At 39.0% G+C, this 18274-nt stretch overlaps 2 protein-coding genes and 1 long non-coding RNA gene across 4 annotated transcripts; all 3 read left to right on the forward strand.

Moving 5' to 3' along the window:
* The first annotated feature begins 2300 nt into the window (after window positions 1–2300).
* LOC149048714 (uncharacterized) lies at window positions 2301–4162 on the forward strand. The gene is made up of 2 exons (XR_016185340.1): window positions 2301–2416; window positions 4052–4162. It is a non-coding gene; the product is annotated as an uncharacterized LOC149048714 (long non-coding RNA).
* Window positions 4163–5418: 1256 nt separating this feature from the next.
* LOC113665324 (synaptotagmin-15) lies at window positions 5419–12840 on the forward strand. 2 transcript variants are annotated; one of them, XM_027181003.2, is made up of 4 exons: window positions 5419–5665; window positions 8786–9564; window positions 10652–10769; window positions 11482–12840. In XM_027181003.2, the coding sequence occupies exons 1-4, from the start codon at window positions 5563–5565 to the stop codon at window positions 11793–11795; spliced, it is 1314 nt and encodes a 437-aa protein (XP_027036804.2). In that variant the 5' UTR covers window positions 5419–5562; the 3' UTR covers window positions 11796–12840. The 2 variants fall into 2 exon arrangements, with proteins under 2 accessions (XP_027036804.2, XP_089058221.1); XM_089202095.1 differs by lacking the exon at window positions 5419–5665 and adding an exon at window positions 8304–8676.
* Window positions 12841–15353: 2513 nt separating this feature from the next.
* Window positions 15354–17198, forward strand: LOC113665322 (uncharacterized). Its single transcript, XM_027181000.2, has one exon. The coding sequence runs from the start codon at window positions 15505–15507 to the stop codon at window positions 17113–17115; it is 1611 nt and encodes a 536-aa protein (XP_027036801.2). The 5' UTR covers window positions 15354–15504; the 3' UTR covers window positions 17116–17198.
* The last annotated feature ends 1076 nt before the right edge of the window (window positions 17199–18274 follow it).

Below are 18274 nucleotides of genomic sequence, written 5' to 3' on the forward strand. Positions count from 1 at the left end.
GACTCTCAATTCGCTTCTCTATATATTTCCTTTGGTGTTGACAAAGAGAGCTTCTTTAACCATCGAAGCTTCTTAGATTAGTGATCATTTCTCTTACGATCTTGATATATTATTCAGCAGTATTAATGTAGGGTGAAATAAACACCTTTTGCTGCTAATCACGAGAAAATACGCATTCACATTTCTTACAAGGCGATTAATTGCGTAAGTTACATTCATTAGCGATATAAAACGACCATTTGCGCCTAAATCAGATTCAATACTGACCTTTGCATCTTAATAAGTATTCAATTACATTTTTGGGCATTACTATGAGTCATTCGTCAAACAAAAGAAAAAATTTTACTTTCATTTGCGCTAGCCTGCAGGTCATTAACATCATCATGAAAGTCAATAGAAACAATACAGAAACACTGTAACGCAGAAACCATTTATTACCATTTTCATCGCACTGTTCGCAATTCAACAGCATTCCTGCACGGCGTTTTTATGATTACAAAACGTGAGCACAAACTATTGAGCGGTTTTCACATTCAGTGTTCAAATATCGAATTCTAATTGAATTATAGCTTTCCCAAAATTATTTTGGTCTGAATTTTAGTTTACCCTTCAATAATCTCTATTCAAATGTCTGGACAGATAGGTCTGCAAAACATGATACCATTGTGCACTTTTTGCTGCAGTCGATGTTTCTGTCAGTGCTTCTGTGCAGAGCTTCGAGTCTTTTTTGTCTTTAAAACTCCCCCAGTGGGATTCCACTGGCTCTGACCTCATATCTGTTATCCATGCGTCTTTCAATTTCTGGACGCGACATGTCGGCCTTGATCGCCGCTTTCAAACAGCTGTCGATGTTGAGGAAAGGACTGTTGGGGGAGAGCATTTTAAGCTTGGATTTCGGTGGGCCGGCGCTCCGTCATACACGAAGATCACCCCTCGTCGGGATCCAGATTTGTCCTCGCCTGTGCGAGGAAGTTATCGAAACGCGCAGCATTCATTCCGCCAACAGCTTCTGAGGAAGACACTTGCGAGTCAATTAATGAGCGATATTGCCATGGTCACAAGCAAGTGTCATCATCGCTGGCCGTACACTTGACGGTACGCCCTCTCTCTCTGCCGCGGTCTACCGTGACCTCTGGTCGTCCAAACGTTGTAGCCACATTCGTCAGGACGAACACAGAGGTGCCCTACGGCATGGTTCATAAACCAGGTTGTGTAATCGGCTCGCTTGTTCAGCACATCAAGTCTGGTTCTATCAGCAGGGAGGACCTTGCCAGTTTCACTCTAATCAGCATACCGTACAATGTCCTTGCGACAGTGCGGTATGGATCTCGAGTTTGAGTGGTAGCCGTCTCCTCCGTTCACTGTTACTCGAGAAAGTGTGAGTAGGCAGCTTTGACTGATGATTTCATCTAGGCAATCGCTCATCTCATCATCCACGCGCACGTTGTTTCTACCACCTCGTGGTCTTTCCTGGGTCCTGCCCTCTCTAATACAGCGCGCCAAAATGCCTTTTGCCGTAAATCGGTTCACCCCGTACGTGTGTGCGACCATAAGATAGTCTTCCTCCTCGTCTTCCCTCCCTCCTCGAATCCTCTTATGATGCAGCATGATTTTTGTGTGTTGTCTCTATTGACATTCAAGGTGGTGCTAATGACTTGAAGGCTAGCGCATATGAAAGTGTTCTGTTCTCTTTTGTATAATGAATGACGCATAAGAATGCTCAAAATCGATATTGAATACTCATTAAAATGAAAAAATCGTTATTGAATCTGAATTAAGCACAAAGGATCTTTTTTATGTCGTGAATGTATCTTCACGCAGTTGTTCGCTTTTTCACGCAAATAAATGCATATTTTCTCGTAAAGGGTTGAAAGCGATGGCAGTTTTTTTTTTAAAACGGTGACATCAGTGCTCTCAGGTATTTTGACATTGTTGTTCTTATCGTTGTTGCTGTTAACGATTTTTTTGTTAAACCTTCCTAATCTTAATTGCACGTTTTTTTCCGGTCGGTGAGCGTTTTTGTATGAACTAACGACACTTTCTCAGTTTTCTGATGTGGACGGAACAATCATGTTTCGTTTTCAGAAAGAAAACACCATTTTCTGATAAGTTATCACCATACAAAGAAAAAAGTCGTGTATCAAGGAACCTCTGATAGGTGTTAAATTGGTTGCTACGGGATTCAGAGGGAACAGAAAAAACCGCAGCTTTGTGAACTGTTGATATATTTTAACACGTTGAAAGGAAAGACGTTTCAAAAAGATAAATATGCAGGTTCGAAACTGTTCAAAGAAGATTATCTTTTTTCAAAGCAAAATCTCTTGGATGTTATTAATTTCATTGGTTTTATAGTGTCATACAACGCACGACGAAACGGTGAACAGCTGATGAAAGCGAGCGAGGGTTCCAAGTGGAGGTAACTCAAAAAATAATATAATTAATTCTTACCAACGTTTATTGTTATCTTAAAGCTGTTGTTTCTGTTTTCCGTCTCTATCATTTCTGTTTTCTGCTAAGTTTGAGTTTCTTTGAGTGTAAGAAAATCTGTACAACTTAACAAGTTTGAAGCTACATGCTGTACATCTGGCGCCCCCTAAAAGGGTTTAAAAGGTAGAAGCATGTTTACAAAAAAGCTGGAAAATGCAAATCTTAAAAGCACTCGATGCGGAAACCTTTAAAATCTAAGCTCGTAGCTTGACACCAAAAGGTAGCCTGCTGAGATTGAAAATCTGCGCCAGAAGAAGTATAAAATATGGAGTTAAATTTGGATATAAGCTTGAAATTGCAAATTAGACTCTTCGGAGTTTCATTAAAATAACGACGGAAATCTTTAAAATCTAAGCTTAGCTTGACATACAAAGGTAATGTGCCAAAATGCGAAAGTTTGCAGTCCAGCGGAAGGTAATATGAGTAACAGGGAAACTATTTAATCTTGAAAAGTAAGCAATGGAGCATCATTCGTCTATTTCTTCCGTATGCAGTTTAGAGATATTTTTAATTATGTAATAATTCAAGGATGGAATAGATTAAAATCAAACTTCTTTTTTATCTATTTAGCATAGATATTTGTTTCCGTAGTATGCGAAGGGCTTTCCTCTATGGGTCACGCACTGATTACACAGTTTTCATTTAGAACGCCAAAAGAACGCGTTTTCTACGCGTCCAAACGCGAAATGCGACGTATGCGTTCTCTTCCTTCAGCTAACCAAAGTCTGTTTTCTTTACGCTTCCACTTTTTTAGACTTAGTACATCGCACCGGTCATAATGTATTTCATACACAGTGGAATTCGATATCTTATCTAGAACCTGTTTCAAAAGGGTCGAAAACAATTTTCAGTCGTTGAAACATCTATTTAAATACTTGCCCTTATCGAACGATCCTCTGAGCAATATTAGATAACAATATGCCAAGCAATATCCCTAATTCTGCCAACTGAATCGTTGAGGGTTGAATGAAATTGAAAAATGAAATAAAAAGTTTCTTTAAGGTTAAAACTTTCAGCGGTCTTAAGGTCTTCTTCACCGGGTTGACTCAGCTTACCTCAAAACTTTCTGTCATTCAATAGTTTAATTAATTTGACCTTATGATAAAGTGGGCTGGCCCCGAGAAATCTCAATTGCCGACCTGAAAAATTCCCACATGAACCCACCAGTCTGCTTACGGGACAAAAGATCTCGACTTGATTATCTAGGTAATCAAACTGAGCTTTGTCCTATGAATCCATGTGAAACGCGATCGAGCTGAAATCTCACCTAACTAACCAGTCTAACCAGTACCCATCCTCAGAGGCCGAAAAATCGATTTTCCTTTTATTTGACTAAATTTAACTCAAACAGTTAACCTAACGTTCGCATAAAAAAATTTCCGAAATCTTTAAAAGCACCTGAGTTATTTAGAAAAACGTATTTTCGAATAAAAGTTAAGAAATCAAGAAGCTGTCATAATCTCGGACCCAGGCAAATGCCCTAGTGCAATTTTCGCGGCAACCGCTCATCTTGGGGCTCGTTTTCCATGTCATTTCTTAATCGCGCACTTGACAAAATTCACAGGTAGAAGCTCTTTGCTCATGGAAAAATCAAAAGCGGAAGAGAGCCCTTGGTAAAAAAAAAAAGAGAATCAAAAAAAGGTCCAAAGAAGAAAGGAGGAGTACCATTCTGTCACGAAAAGCCTAATGCCTTGTGAATCATTTTGCTCGTGCTGCGGTTTCAGATACCCAATAAATTCAATAGAAGAACCCTCGGTCGTTTCACGCCTTACCGGCTCCTGACACTTCCTTAAAGGAAAAGTCGCTTAAATTCTATTTTCATCGTAAACTGCACTTAGTAAGCTTTCTTCTAACGTATAGTTTGTTAGGATTTTAGTGAAACAAGCGCGCCTATGAATTTTTTTTTCCCGAAGGACACCCACGAAGGTGGGAAGTAACCTTAAGTTTTCCCTATGAACAGATGGACGAAAGTTACCGCTTACCCGACCAGACAAATTTTCCGCGGGCCTTCCAACCAAATCAGCCGATAAAACTTGGCATTTGTCATTCATTCGGCCGCCACCTCGGAGTTACCGTTCAAAATTCATTTTTATTATCAATTTAGAAGATATTTAGGCAAAAATATAACAGAGTTACGCGAAACCGTGCTATTGAAATTGTTTTTCGATTCATCCGAAGTAAGTTTCTGCTATTCTGAAACTTCTTTTGATTTGTTCAAACTCACAGACTCATTGTCAATTAAAGCTTGTCTTATGAGACACTCAAATTGGTAAACCTCATTTTTATTCATTTACGGAACCATTCTTGTTGACAAAATTGGGCAAAATCCTTATTAATTGTGCCGCCATTGTTGTTTATATTTTTCTGATTTTTCAAGTTTTACATCATTTGGTCTCGCCAAAAACAGTAAAGAGTATTTTAACCAATTTTTGTAATGCATTTAAAGCGACACTTCAATTTATCCTGCTTCAAATAAATATTTGCTTCATCTGAAAATGAGATTGCTGGAGTATTTCACAATGAAATAATGATTTTCAAAGGTTAAGTTAGAATACTTGTGAATGTTTTCCTTCAACCGAGCAGATTAATTGTAATAACTTTTATTCCTTGTATTAAATTTCAAATATATATAGATGTATTCGCGGCATGATGCAAAATGATTGTTTCATCATGATGACGAGCGCGGGTGAAAATTTTACATGAATAAAACGGCCAAACGAAATCTGTTAGCATATCTGTAAGGCGGATGATAAGGGCCATTTATGAAAAATGTGTATAATAAGAATAATTTATCATGTACCAGCACAAAGCCATTAAAGACACCGACTGAATAAAACAGACAATTTCAGATCAACTGGAGGAAGTTTTAACCATGAAGCAGCTGCAACGTGGAGAAAGAAAATTTAAATTGCAAATACATGATGTGAATATAATTAGACGTCTAACAACTGTTTCAGTGAAAGGTTTCCCACAGACTGTAAATTGGTTAAATTGTTTTGTGAGCGTGTCAGGACGCGAATGCTGGTCGAAGGCGTCCCAGGGTTTTTTTTTCCCTAAGCTTCATCTCCCACTAAAATGGTAAGGGGATTTGAAACGGGAGGAAATCAATTATCGGATAATATTACATTGCTCGATACGAGTACGGCTTCGGAAAAGCGCTATTCGACGGACTCAAATTGTAAGTATTTATGTATTATCGCTGACAAAAAGTTTTATTATAAATTTCCTAAAGTGACCTTGAGGTGGTTTACAACGGGAATCACCTTCGTAAATTTTAACCCTCGAGATCGATTGGAAATAGATATTTATTTCTATAGCACAAACCTCATGTTGTTATTAACACTAGAGAGTAGACCATGACTTGCCAGACTCTACTGCGACAAATTTATGGTTGATTGAGCAACAAGACTCGCCTTAAAATGCCTTCCACAATTCGTTTTATAACTTCAATTAAATCTATCGGCGATGTTGCCTCCACACAGCAACTACAGCCAAAGCATGGTTATTTTATTGATGTAACCCATCTATTTCAGCAAATGATTAGATAATTTTTAGTTTTTAACTGAAAAAAATCATGAAAAATATATTTAGTTAGAACTAAGTGAATCAGCTGAACAGATCGAAAGTTCAATGATCGTTACACGAGTCGCACTAGAAAAATTGCTTTGGTTTCTTAGCGTTCTATTTGCTTTATTTACCAAAATAAGATTCAACTCCTTAAACGATTTCCTTTGTTCCGAAGAAAATAAATGAAGATCTACAGTTATTCAAGATTAAAGCATGAGTGTTAAAATTCGCTTTCTGACGCAATCGCTTCCTAAGGGTTTCTGAAGTCGTTAGATTTTGTTAATACCGCACAAACATGACTCTCTATAATTACAATCATTATTATTGTGGTTAAGGAACTCAAATTTGAAAGTAAGATTCATCGAATCTGCGCTATTGTCAACAGAATTTAGACTATTTAAGATTATTATTATTACGAATAAACTGATTTGTTTAAGCTAGGCTGTCTAGTTTTAAAGCCATAACTTCTCGTTTATTTTTAAAACAAAATTCAAAATAACAATTAATGTTTTTAATTTTAGTTGTACAGAGACAACGATTGTTTACAATAACGTGAAATTAAGATAGCGCATGTTGATGCAATGTCTTGCAAATGACGCAAGTACGTTTTCCGTAGCAATTTCAGCAGTTCAAGGTAAAATATGTTCACTCTTTATTCAGCTGAGGGAGACTAGCAGCGACATTTGTCTGAGAAACTTGCTTGACGAGAGTTTCATTTAGACTCTTCAGCTATTTCCTCAACAAATAACCATATCAAGACGTAAATTTCGTCTTTGAGTTTCTGAGTCCTTGTCGAGTCACCTCATTCAAAATCTGACATGTCCGTCTTTGCAGACTTTCAACGAATGTAGCTTGAATGAGTGGTAACGAATGAAGAAGTTGGAAATCACCGAGTCTTGCGCGCCGCGCCCAGAGTTAAACGTCTTAACACCAAATTCAACGGCCAATCAAATGAATGGATAATATAAAGAGCAGCCCATTGGGATTCTAACTGAAAACAAGCAAACTGTTTCATAAGAGTGACTACGACGCGATTGTTTTCAGTTTTGAATCTGATTGGTTAAGAAAGTGGTGCGAGTTTTCTTGACCAATCACATAGAGAAGAAGACAGAAACCTGTTTGCGAAAATATGAAGTTTTATTTTAGCACTACAACCCATGGGATAAAATTCTTAGTTCTTCCTATCTGTCTGCTGGACATTGTATTAAGATTGTTGGGTGAATCATCAAAAGATCACTGTTGAAAATGAAAGGGTTAAACCGGGAACAAGAAAGCCCTGTTTCTTTTTGTTTGTTTGCACCCATGGAATCTTAGCACTTTCATTTTCCTCGCCGATAAGGAAAACACTGCACTGTTTCCTGTAGCTTGAACACACTAGAGTTTAAACGTAACGCAAGTTTTCTAATCCAGTGTACAACGTTTCAAGCATTTTATGAATAGAAGTCACAAACAAGGACGATTAGCGTAGTAAACAAACGCTACTTGTATTGTATTCCTAATCAAGCGATGGCTAAAGAACATAGATGAACGTAAAGTATTACACCAGAATCCGGAGATGATGGCCAAAGGGCCAGTGAGTACATGACCTTGAAGGTAATAAAACCGAGTAAAGGGAAGGATGTGATTTGAGTTTGTTGCGTGTGTTTCTAGATCACCCCACGCTGCAAGACGTGACTACCACAGGCGGCGTCACGATCAACTGACATTTACCTTGATTTTTTGAAAATTGTCCTTAATGCGAAGGAGGAAATGAAGCTATAGAAAAGCATAGAAAATTCCAGCCAAACTTTAATTTTGAAAACGCACCATGAATGACGTATTAAACCGCACCTCAAGCAGAATACCCCACGTACGAAACAATCTCGGATGACACCTCTCGATTGACGGGGTCTCTTTCCGATCCAATTTAAGTTAAATCTATCCGAATTAGGGTCGATACTCTTCATTGTTCAAAATGATCGAAATTTCTCTTACATCCAGGATTTAATTTTTAAGGACAAGATCCACACGTTTTTCACCGTAATTTTCTTTCAAGTATAACTTTCAATTTCCTCTACGGAATGTAATCGTGGACATTTCTGAGGAATTTAGTTTTTCCCGCCGGAAATAGAAAGGTCTTAACTGCTCGCTTAGTGTTACTTGCAGAATTAGCGAAGTATTTCGACATATAATCCAACCTCGTATTTTCTAGAAACAAGGTCTACCTATGATACTAAGAATAAAGGCAAAGAAATTAATTGCTCTCAATCAACACCCTTTTAATTGAAACATATCTTGGATACACGCGACTTGTTTCATAAAAAGAAAGTATTCCGGCAGCGAATACCGAAATAATGGATTGTACAAAGATCCAGTTAAATTCTTCAAACTTAAGTGTTAATCCATGAGATTTCTTAGTCTAACTTTCCCTAAATCTTATACCGCTGTCACGTTTGCCTCTTGTTCTCTCACGTTTTTTGTTATGTTTTTTTTTTGTTTTCACAACACGTTTGACGATTTTTAGACACATAAACTCTTCTCGCTCTTAAGACTTTGTTCGTGACCCGGACTCAATAAAATTTTTGGAGGGAATTGGAAACATTAGCTGTCAAATGGAAAGAACTACATGTCGCGGGAGTGGAGGTCAGATAAGACCGTGCTTGAGCTTTGAACTTCCGGTATCTGCAGTCATAACATGAAAAGTTTATCTCTTGTTTTATTGATCTCAGATATATATATTTTTTGTGTCCAGTCCCAGTATTACCAGTGGCAATAACAGTCATTGTTAGCTCAATCATCGTTACAGTCCTGGTGACGTTGTATCTTGTGAGAAGACAGCGCCAAGCAGAAAAATATAAACAGTATTCCCAGATAGCCGAGACTGCTGTTCAACCGCCGCAATTTTCCGTTAAAACGACTCAACAACCTTTTCCAGCGAAGAAAAAGTTGTGTCGAACGAAAGAAAAAATTATTTCCTCTGAAGAGTCTCTTTCACCGATGTCGAGCGAGGAAATGTTTTTTGACGCACAGGAACGGCTTGAAGGGAAAGCATCTCGTTCAATTTCCAGTCGTGAGGCGAGCCCGGCAAGTGCGTTGGAAGAGGAAGAAAAAGAAGAAGACGAGGTGTACCCCGTCGACCATCTTGGACGAATTTGGTTCAATTTAGAATACGATAAATCAGCCGAAAGTTTAGCTGTGACATTGGTCAAAGCACGAAATCTTTCTACGCGCGGCAAAGCTTCCAAAACGTGCGATCCGTTCGTAAAACTGCGCATTCTTGGTCCAGAGGAAAAGGAGAGGAACGTGTCCCAGAGCAAGAGTAAAAGAAAAACATGTCGGCCAAACTTTGACGAAATGTTTTATTTTAACATGCCTGTTTCAGAGCTCAAGAGGTGCACACTTCGTTTATCTGTATATGATGGCTTTAGAGCAAGCCAGCAGAGTGTGATCGGAGAAGTCTTGTTTCCTTTGAGTGAATTGGACACAGATCAGAAACTTGAGTTATGGAGGGATCTTGCCGCTAATGAAGAGGTGAGTTAATTCTCCTGTTGGTAGTCAGTCATGATACGTAGAATTTAACAAGCGCGTCAGTCAATATACGCGTTTGCTATTTGCTAATTATCATTCCTACAAGTGGTCATAAGTGCATAAACAAACACAGTTTCTAATATCCTAGATCACTCCTTTCAAATCAATCACATATTTCTAGAGGCGTGTTTCTGGCACGATCTCTTTCCCAATTTTAAACCACTCACAAACGCCAATAATTCTATGTTTGAAAACTTTTTGACATGATTAAAAGCATTATTGAGCAATGTTTGAAGACAGCTTAGCTCTCTTTATTTATCGCCGGGCTTTCTGATTTCATCTCCAAAATGAAATACAAAAAAAAAAAATTCAATCAAAATTTTGATTGACAGCGGGGAATCCAATTCAGTGCATTTAAAGCTATCAGTAGTTGACAACTGCTTTCGAATCTCAATAATTGCTCGAAATTCTCCGCATATTCTAAGAACATTAGTCACGCGAAAAAAAAAACGTGGACGCAAAACAAAAACCGTCAATTGCTACTTATCTGTAGCCAAGAATTGAAACGATAAATGTAAAAAATGCTGACATTTTTCGATACGTTTTTACAAATAAGTACCTGAGGTCGAATAAACAATATAGGATGTATTCCGATACCAATAAATGAGAGGAAATTGTTGATGGAAGGAAAAGACACTAAATGAAGATGACTGCTTGCTATCACGACCTCAATCAGGGGATTCACTCATCGGCCTCTGAGCTCATCTGGCAGTTGTGAGCGCTTTGAACTGATGATTGAAAAAAACCACGAGAGGCTACCACTTATTCCGTCCCAACCCTTTCGCAGCTCTGCCGCTGAACGCTTCAAAACGCTGACAAAACCGCTCGCTACGAAGGTTACAGAAAATTACAGAAAAAATATACCACTAGCAACTCCATCAAAATCCTTTCACGATCAAGTTCAAACACAGAACAATTTTTAACATTATCTTCATTCACACATGTTACGAACTCATTATTTTCTCCTGTCTTCACATGTTGAGTTTTTTATCAGAACACATTTGTTTATTTTGTTTGTTTCACATTTCAGAGCCCGTCCGAACTCGGCGAAATTCATATCTCAATGTCTTACTACCCCACCCTAGACAGGCTGACGATTATCGTCCTTAGAGCGTCCAACCTCAAGAAAATGGAGCCCCATGGCACAGGTGACCGGGAATAATTGTTTACTTTGGTAACGCAGGCCTCCGCATCACTTTGTTTTGAATTATTTGAAATAGGCGTGGGTGAATTTCTCTCACAATCTTGTCTTCGCGTTTAATAGCCTGAAAAAAAGCACTTCTATCATCGTTGGCCAAGATATTTTGATAAGAGGTTTCTGACCAACTTAAAAGTAGGTCCAAATGTAACATTGTAGGATAATTGAAAGGGTATCTTGCTAGCATTTATAAGAACACAGAGTATATTTTTTTAATCTCTTCTCTTTTTCGGAGGATATGGACACGACCATTCCTTTGGGGTCGAAATTGTTGTGTGACATTTTTTGTCTGCGACGATTTATTGTTTTGGACGCTGGGTACTCTGTGAAAAATGCTGACATTCCTTTCCCTTGAAACCAAGAGAGGATTATCCGCTCTTGCTCAAAACAGATCGGTAGGAAGAAGTTTATAAAGCTCGACTAGCCCTTGACATTATTAGTAAGTTTAAAGGAGCAAATTATTGCCGATATAAAACCTGAGCCGCTCCCGTGCTTCAAATCCTGAAGTAAATTCGATAGATATGTTCTTACTCACTTTCGTGCGAACCGAGCCAAGGGCAGTTCTCATTCTCATTCCTCATTCCTTGAACCAGCAGCCTTTTGTCTTATGTCATAGCTGTATCATTTCGCTGATGCTTACGTTTCATTTCCTTTTTTTCCAGATTCCTACCCTAAAGTGACTTTCTCTATTGGAAACAAAATAATCAAGACTAAAAAAGGACCTCTTCACCATGGATCACGTGACCCGTTGTATAACGAGTCCTTCAACTTCTCTGTGTCCGGAGATGACCTGGGCTCTGGTACTTTACTGGTGTCAATTATGCACTCAAGGGGAGGGGGTAAGGAGGACCATTTAGTCGGCAGAGTCCTTCTTGGGGGAATGATGTACGCGAGGGGAACTGAGTGCGAGCACTGGACTGAAATGATGACGAATCCGCGAAACATGATAAAATATTGGCATAAGTTGACAAGTTAAACACAGCAATATCTTAAGTCTTTTGAGGGTTACACTGATTTATTCGTGTGGTACTATCCGAAGTAATTTACGACGAAAATTTGAATTTCACCCAAGGGTTTAGAGCAGACAGAACGGCTTGAAAGTTAGAAAAACATTCAATAAGTTGAGCAAAGATACATTAACTTTAAATAATGGTCCTTCAATACGTGACATCTTATTTTTAGTGTCGAAAAGTTCTCAAGATTGCTTTGCTTTTCTTTTCCTCGCTTTTCTTCAATCGAATGAGATCCATCACAAAAAACCGACGGTGCCTCAGTTATTCTAATTTCTGTTTCAAGTGGTTTATCTTTTAATACTTTGAACTGTTATTGCATGGCTTTTAATAGTTTTCTTCGTTCTGATTGGTTTATGTTGTTCCTTTGCATGGTTTTAACTGTATAGAACGCATCGTTCCAAAATACCGAAATAGTGTTTATATTTTATTTAATCATTTATTACACCCATTTTGAAATCACTGGTGGTCCCTGTAATCTGATTGGCTCTAATTGGTGCGATTTATTCATGAATCGCACCTTTTTTTGCTATAAATCGCATCATTTTCCCAGCCAATGAGGAGGCTACACTAAAAACAAAACAACCAATCAGATTTCAAGGCTTGTTTAGAGTAACCAATGTAATTGCAGGAAAATGAAAGACAACGAGTATCATGTGGCAAATTTTGCAACCTTTGTTTCCAAAACTCTTGGTTTTTCCCCCAAAAAAATGGATGAATTTAATTTCAAACTAGCTTAGTACTGCATCAATAAAATATTTGAACTGACCAAGCCCTGTACCTGGGTGATTTCAAAATGGATGTAATAAAGTGGTAATTGAACCTTGTGCCGTGCAATTTTGGTCTGAAATCACACGAATGATTTCAGCCCAAATTGCGCTCCACTCAGTTCAATTATCATTATGAATTCAATTGTATTTTTGAACTGAATAATCAAAATCGAGGTTAAATTTAACTTTATAAAACATAAGAAATCAAATGTAATTTTAATAAAAACAACGCGAAGGAAAAGTATTGTTGAATTTTCAGCTCTGGATTTTCGAACACCATGACAATTTGACCCAAGAAAATTTTAGAACCGAGTAAAATGATAGGCAGTTTTGAAGGTAACCTGCAATGGACTAACGTTCTATTCAGAATGAGCCGTTATGTGACGTGGTTTGATGCTACCTCTGGTTTAAAAGATTTCATGAATGTAACATTTCCACTCTCCTGTTTAGTGCCTTCATTAGGGGTGATCCAATCGATGCAACAAGAGGGGGTTTCAAATGGTCACTAATCAGCTGGTCTTTTTTCTGACGAGGTGTAAATAGGCGTCAAGTAGTAAGCCGCCATCATCACCATTTAAAGGAGTATGTGTGGAGTTAATTTGCCAGGTTTCCAAAAAATGGCTGGTGGTAACGTCGATTAGTGGTGATAATCTTAGACTTATCCCACTCAATTGTAAGGTTAGTTAGGCATGTGTGCTCCGACAAAGCTGAATTTTCTCTTTTGCAAAAGAAGACCGCTTTTTGATGCTCTTTCAAACGTGTACCAAACTGGCGTTGGGTCTGTCCGAAATACTAATGATCACAGTCATTGCTCGGAACAGAATAAATAGCGTCCGTTCGTTGTTGATTAATAAGCATTTAAAAGGACCTCTTGTTGCAGCGAGGTATGTAGGGCGTTTTCAGGCTGTCAGGGCCTAGTTTTCTTACAAGTGTTATAAATAACCACTCAAGCCAGTAACCATGGTGTTTGCACGGGAAATTGTGCACGGCCAGCCTTGTTTGCGCGCATGCCCAACGTTTGACCGCTGCGTTTGTTTCGAATCGCTTTATGCCGCCGGAACGGCGAGCAATCCGGTGGGCCACCGATGCGACTCGTTTAGAAGTAGATATTTTCTGCAATTTCTCTAACTTTTTCCAAACGTTTTTGTTGTAAGAAAGTAGATGAGAAAGCTATTTGAGACTGTAATTATTTGCGCGGGAATTGGAGCGCACGGACCACGATGAGTGCGCCTGGGTAGAATTGATCCACCTGCGCATGCCTAACTTTTGACCGCTATGCTTCGTTTGCGCTGATGTTGCAGCGAAACCTGTTTTTCATTTTTTTCACTTGCCATATGCGAAATTTTCACTAGTTTAGCTTAGATTTTGATGACTGGAATCGGTAATTTTCAAAAAAGAAAACTTTAACTACCTTGAAGGAACAAAGATCACATAGCTTCGTGGAGATACCAAACTTTTTTTCTTCCCAGTTTCCTTAACACGCAAAGCCAACATTTGCATTACCCTTCAGCTATGCAAAACAATTAACACAACTTTTATCGACTTCTAATCCTAAAGAAACGAATTGCATGGAAATAACTGATCGATATAAGCACCTACATCGGGAATAAGCTAAAGGCAGAGATTGTTTTCACTGCCCTAAACTTCCTTGTCGTTGATACGGCTTCTTAGGCAATCTATACCTATTGAAAGAATTGAGGTCTATTGTTGACACAGCCAATGTTTTCTTTCTCTGATGCACCTTCTAAATTCAGTCGGAAAAAATCTAGATTAAATGTTTTATGACTGACAGGTTGAAATAAAGCGATAATATGAAGTAATTAGGAATAAAAAATTGCAAATTAGAAAACCATTGAAGCATGATATTAGAATGTCGAACGATCGACGAGTTTGAAGTGATGAAAGCTTGTTAAAGTCTGCCGATAAACGTTTGCATTCAATTTGCTGTTGATTGACGGAGCTTGAAATTTAAAAAGGATTTTTGAGTAGGATATGCAAACACCTAGTAGAACGCTTTTAAATAAAAAAAATTGCAGCTCTGTAGAACCTTAAAAATAGCAATAACGTGATTTTCGGGTAACACCGCGAGATCATTTTTCTTGACATCCTAAAACATGAAAGTAGATTCTCTTTAATCGGTTAATGAATTTATTCCGTAGGGTGACTGACCACATAGAAAATATTTTTACACTTGCGGGATGCAGAATGTCGAGTGCAAAGGTTTTCCGTAAATCAAACAAAAACAGACACTAATCCATGTATACGCTTTTGTAAATAGGTGATGGAATTCAGTGATTATAAATCACTCTAATTGAAGTTGGAAGTTTAAACAACGTACACTTATCTACAAGTTGTCAGATAAACCAAGAATTTTAAAAATACTACGAAAGGTGTTATAACAACTTTTGACGGAAAGGCAACAAAACCGCAGACTTAGCAAAGTTCCAAAGTTTTCAGAAAACTAAATTGGCAATATAAGCCTTAACTTAACATTAAATTTTTTGCCGCAAAATTAATAATTTTTTTCTGTGCTGTTCATTAAAATACAGCGCCAGATCAACTCGTTAATTAGTTTTGTAAACTTTGCAGTAAGCCTTTTTCCCATGGGGTTCACTTCAATGGTTGCCAAACCTATTAACATTCGTGGGGCTGTCCTGGTGTACCGGTACACGAGGGAATTCCTTTTGTTCTCATAACCATACATGGAGTTATGACGCAGTTCGTTAATGTTTCCTTCTTTTGTGTACCGGTACACGAGGACACAACCAACATTCGTTATAAGAGTTGTTGTGACCGATATTTTGTGGTTACAGCATCGACTTTTAAGAAGTGTTTGTGAGTACTTAAACAAATCTATATATCAGTCGCAAGTAGTGCAGAAGGAGAGCTTCGTTTCATTTGCGCAATGAACACCGGGCAGAAGGGAAAGTCGTTGGACAGATTGGACCGCAATGGCGTCGCTCAACATCGAAACGTAATGCGCGAAATAGCCATGAAGAAACAAATATCAATGTACCAAAGAGGAGAGAAAATACTTGAGAGAGAACTTCGAGAGATTTCTAAAGTCAAAGAAACTCTCTTGCAAATAAGGGCACCGTTAAGGCGAAGGGTTCAAGCGGCCGCCATTGAGGACAACTTGGAGGAAAGTTCAGGAACTGAGAGAAGTTTGAGAAAAACATCTGTTGCTACGCGAAAAACAAGTGTGTCTACATCAGGTGCTCAGGAAAAATGCACGAATGAAAAGGACATGGCTGGTACTTGCGCCTCGAAACTTCAAACGTTTCCTGGAAGGCCCTCGCTTCAAGTGGCTGCCCCTTCACCAAATCCGCGACAACGCAAAATAAGTATGCAAGTGAGAACACACCAAAATCCTCCGCAGGGAATATCAGCTTTGCCACGGCGAAAGATTTCGGCGCCGACGTTTGGCTCTAAAAAGAACGAAGTATCCGAGGATTGTGGCAAAAGTGGATCATTTTTGCCGGTCATCAAAACACCGAACCCTCCAGTCGATTGCAGCCCTTCGATTAAAAGAAAATCGCCATTAATTGACAGGTCTTTGAGTGGAGAAAAAAACAACGAATCGGCCGATAATCGCAATCGACCTCGTTCGCCAGCTTTGTTGACCCCGATAGCCCCAAGTAGAGCCGATACCATGCGCGCGCGCTCTGTACCCTGTGATCTACCTTCACATCTGGCCAAAACACCGCGTTCCCGAAAACCGGTTGACGCCGACGAATGCGCTTCGCTAACCATGGAAGAGACCCTCCGAATCAAAGGAAAATTTCGGCAAATTGGCCATTCTGTCATTGCGACTGCTTTGCTCAAAGGGTTGAAGCAGAAGGGACAGCTTTCGTCCGAAGCTATTCACAACATGCACAAACCTATTTCTTTAGACGAGGCAAATGAGGCTAAAGTTGAGGTAAATGAAGAAACTGATGTAGCAGCAGCCGAATTGAAAGACGATGAAGAATATAAGGTGAAGCCCACAGGGCAAGGAGGAAAATCGTTTAAAAATCTTGCTCGTAAAACGATCAATGTGAACAGAATGATAGGTACAACTGGCCGGCGACGGGCACAGTCGGACCCTGTGCCCGAGATGTCTGGCTCGGTTAATAAGCCTTCTTTGCGGCCCAAAACGTGTGGATTGTCAATTGTGAGACACTCTGATAAAGTGCTTGTTCAAGAAAAGGCAGAAACTACAAGTGCGCAGCAAAGACGGAAAGATAGCAACGAAACCCAAAAAGATTTCAATACACAAGGTGACGAAAGCGAAAACAGTTCACAGAATCAACAAATGTACAAGAAACATAGTACAGAGGTTGATCCCTTGAGACCCTTAATGAATCCGCGCACGGCGCATGCGCGCAGGAGGAAGGTCACTGCGACTGGAGATGCGAGGGACTACAGCGAACAGGCCGACAATATGGCGAAAGATACAAGGCCACAGTCAGCTCAGTTAGATGAATCAACCACAGCAAATAAATCTGTGCGCTTCGCTTCGGATGCTTGGACGTAAAAAGATTAACGCTTTAATCTTTTGCTACGTGTAAAAATCATGCAACCGTCTCAGATTAAAGATAATAATATTCAAAATAAAAATAATAATAATAACAGTAATGATAACAATGAGACATTTATCTATGCGAGGTCGAGGATGTCGATATTCCCGTGTTATAAAATAATTTTGGCGTCAAAGCCAGTCAGTTTTTTCGTTTGATAGATGTTTGCCGTGGTTTTTTTATGACGTATCAGATTCCACACAAAAGTGACGTCACTAAAAACATGGTTAAACAACGTGACAAATATTACCAGAGCCGTGGCAGAAAAAGGAAGCTTCTTTCAGGTCACGTGTCGAATGAAAGCCTTGAATTTGATTAAAAGCAAAATTGCAGGGAACAAATATGAACATTGAGCTTCTCTAAATGAGAAAGTACTGTATCAAAATCATCTTTTTTTTATCTAACGGGCGAGGGTGTTAATGCTTATAGTCTTGAAGGAGAGGTATGCTCCAGAACCAGCAACTACTCAAAAAGTATGTATGAAAATTTCAAACCTCTTACCACGTTTTGAGATTCTAATGGAAAGAACTGCTCTTAAGTCCGCAATTCTGAAGACAACTTAGTAACCTGGCCGCAAACGCAGAACCTCAAAGAGCGGTTTGAAAACAGTCGCTGCCGTGGTTATTTGGGAAAAAAACCGCTATTCTGGTCATGAAGGCCCTTTTCTTTCCAGCGCCTCCTTCTTCAAACAAATTTCCTAGAAATAGTGAAAACAAGTATGAAACTCAATTTCGACACAGTCAGAGTGCTAGGTAAAATTCCAAGTGGCGGCTTCTACTCTGGTCATGAAGGCCCTTTTCTTTCCAGCACCTCATTCTTCAAACAGTTCTCCAAGAAATAGTGAAAACAAGTATGAAATTCAATTTCGACACAGTCAGAGTGCTGGGTAAAATTCCAAGTGGCGGCGTCTCAACTACAATTTTTGGCATATTTCAGGTCAACTTTTGAGAGTTCACGTTACTTTTCGAAAATTTAAAACACCACCGGTGACAAAAGATTGTGAGATTGAAAAGAATTAGCAGGAGGAATGGACTTTGAGTTCGGGCAAATCTTCCTCGTTCAAATTGTACTTTCCCCCTGAACATGGTTTGCAATCACGGCTGAGGTTTACCAAAC

Source organism: Pocillopora damicornis, chromosome 3 (assembly GCF_964200805.1).
Source record: "Pocillopora damicornis chromosome 3, jaPocDami1.2, whole genome shotgun sequence".
In the NCBI taxonomy this organism is placed as follows: Eukaryota; Metazoa; Cnidaria; class Anthozoa; order Scleractinia; family Pocilloporidae; genus Pocillopora; species Pocillopora damicornis.

What these genes read in the sequence shown, in the direction of transcription:
- LOC113665324 (XM_027181003.2), top strand. Translation starts at nt 5,563, where the DNA reads ATGGTAAGGGGATTTGAAACGGGAGGAAATCAATTATCGGATAATATT. An exon ending in CTATTCGACGGACTCAAATT is followed by an intron (nt 5,666 to 8,785) that starts GTAAGTATTTAT and finishes TTTTGTGTCCAG; the next exon opens with TCCCAGTATTACCAGTGGCA. An exon ending in ATCTTGCCGCTAATGAAGAG is followed by an intron (nt 9,565 to 10,651) that starts GTGAGTTAATTC and finishes TTCACATTTCAG; the next exon opens with AGCCCGTCCGAACTCGGCGA.
- LOC113665322 (XM_027181000.2), top strand. Translation starts at nt 15,505, where the DNA reads ATGAACACCGGGCAGAAGGGAAAGTCGTTGGACAGATTGGACCGCAAT.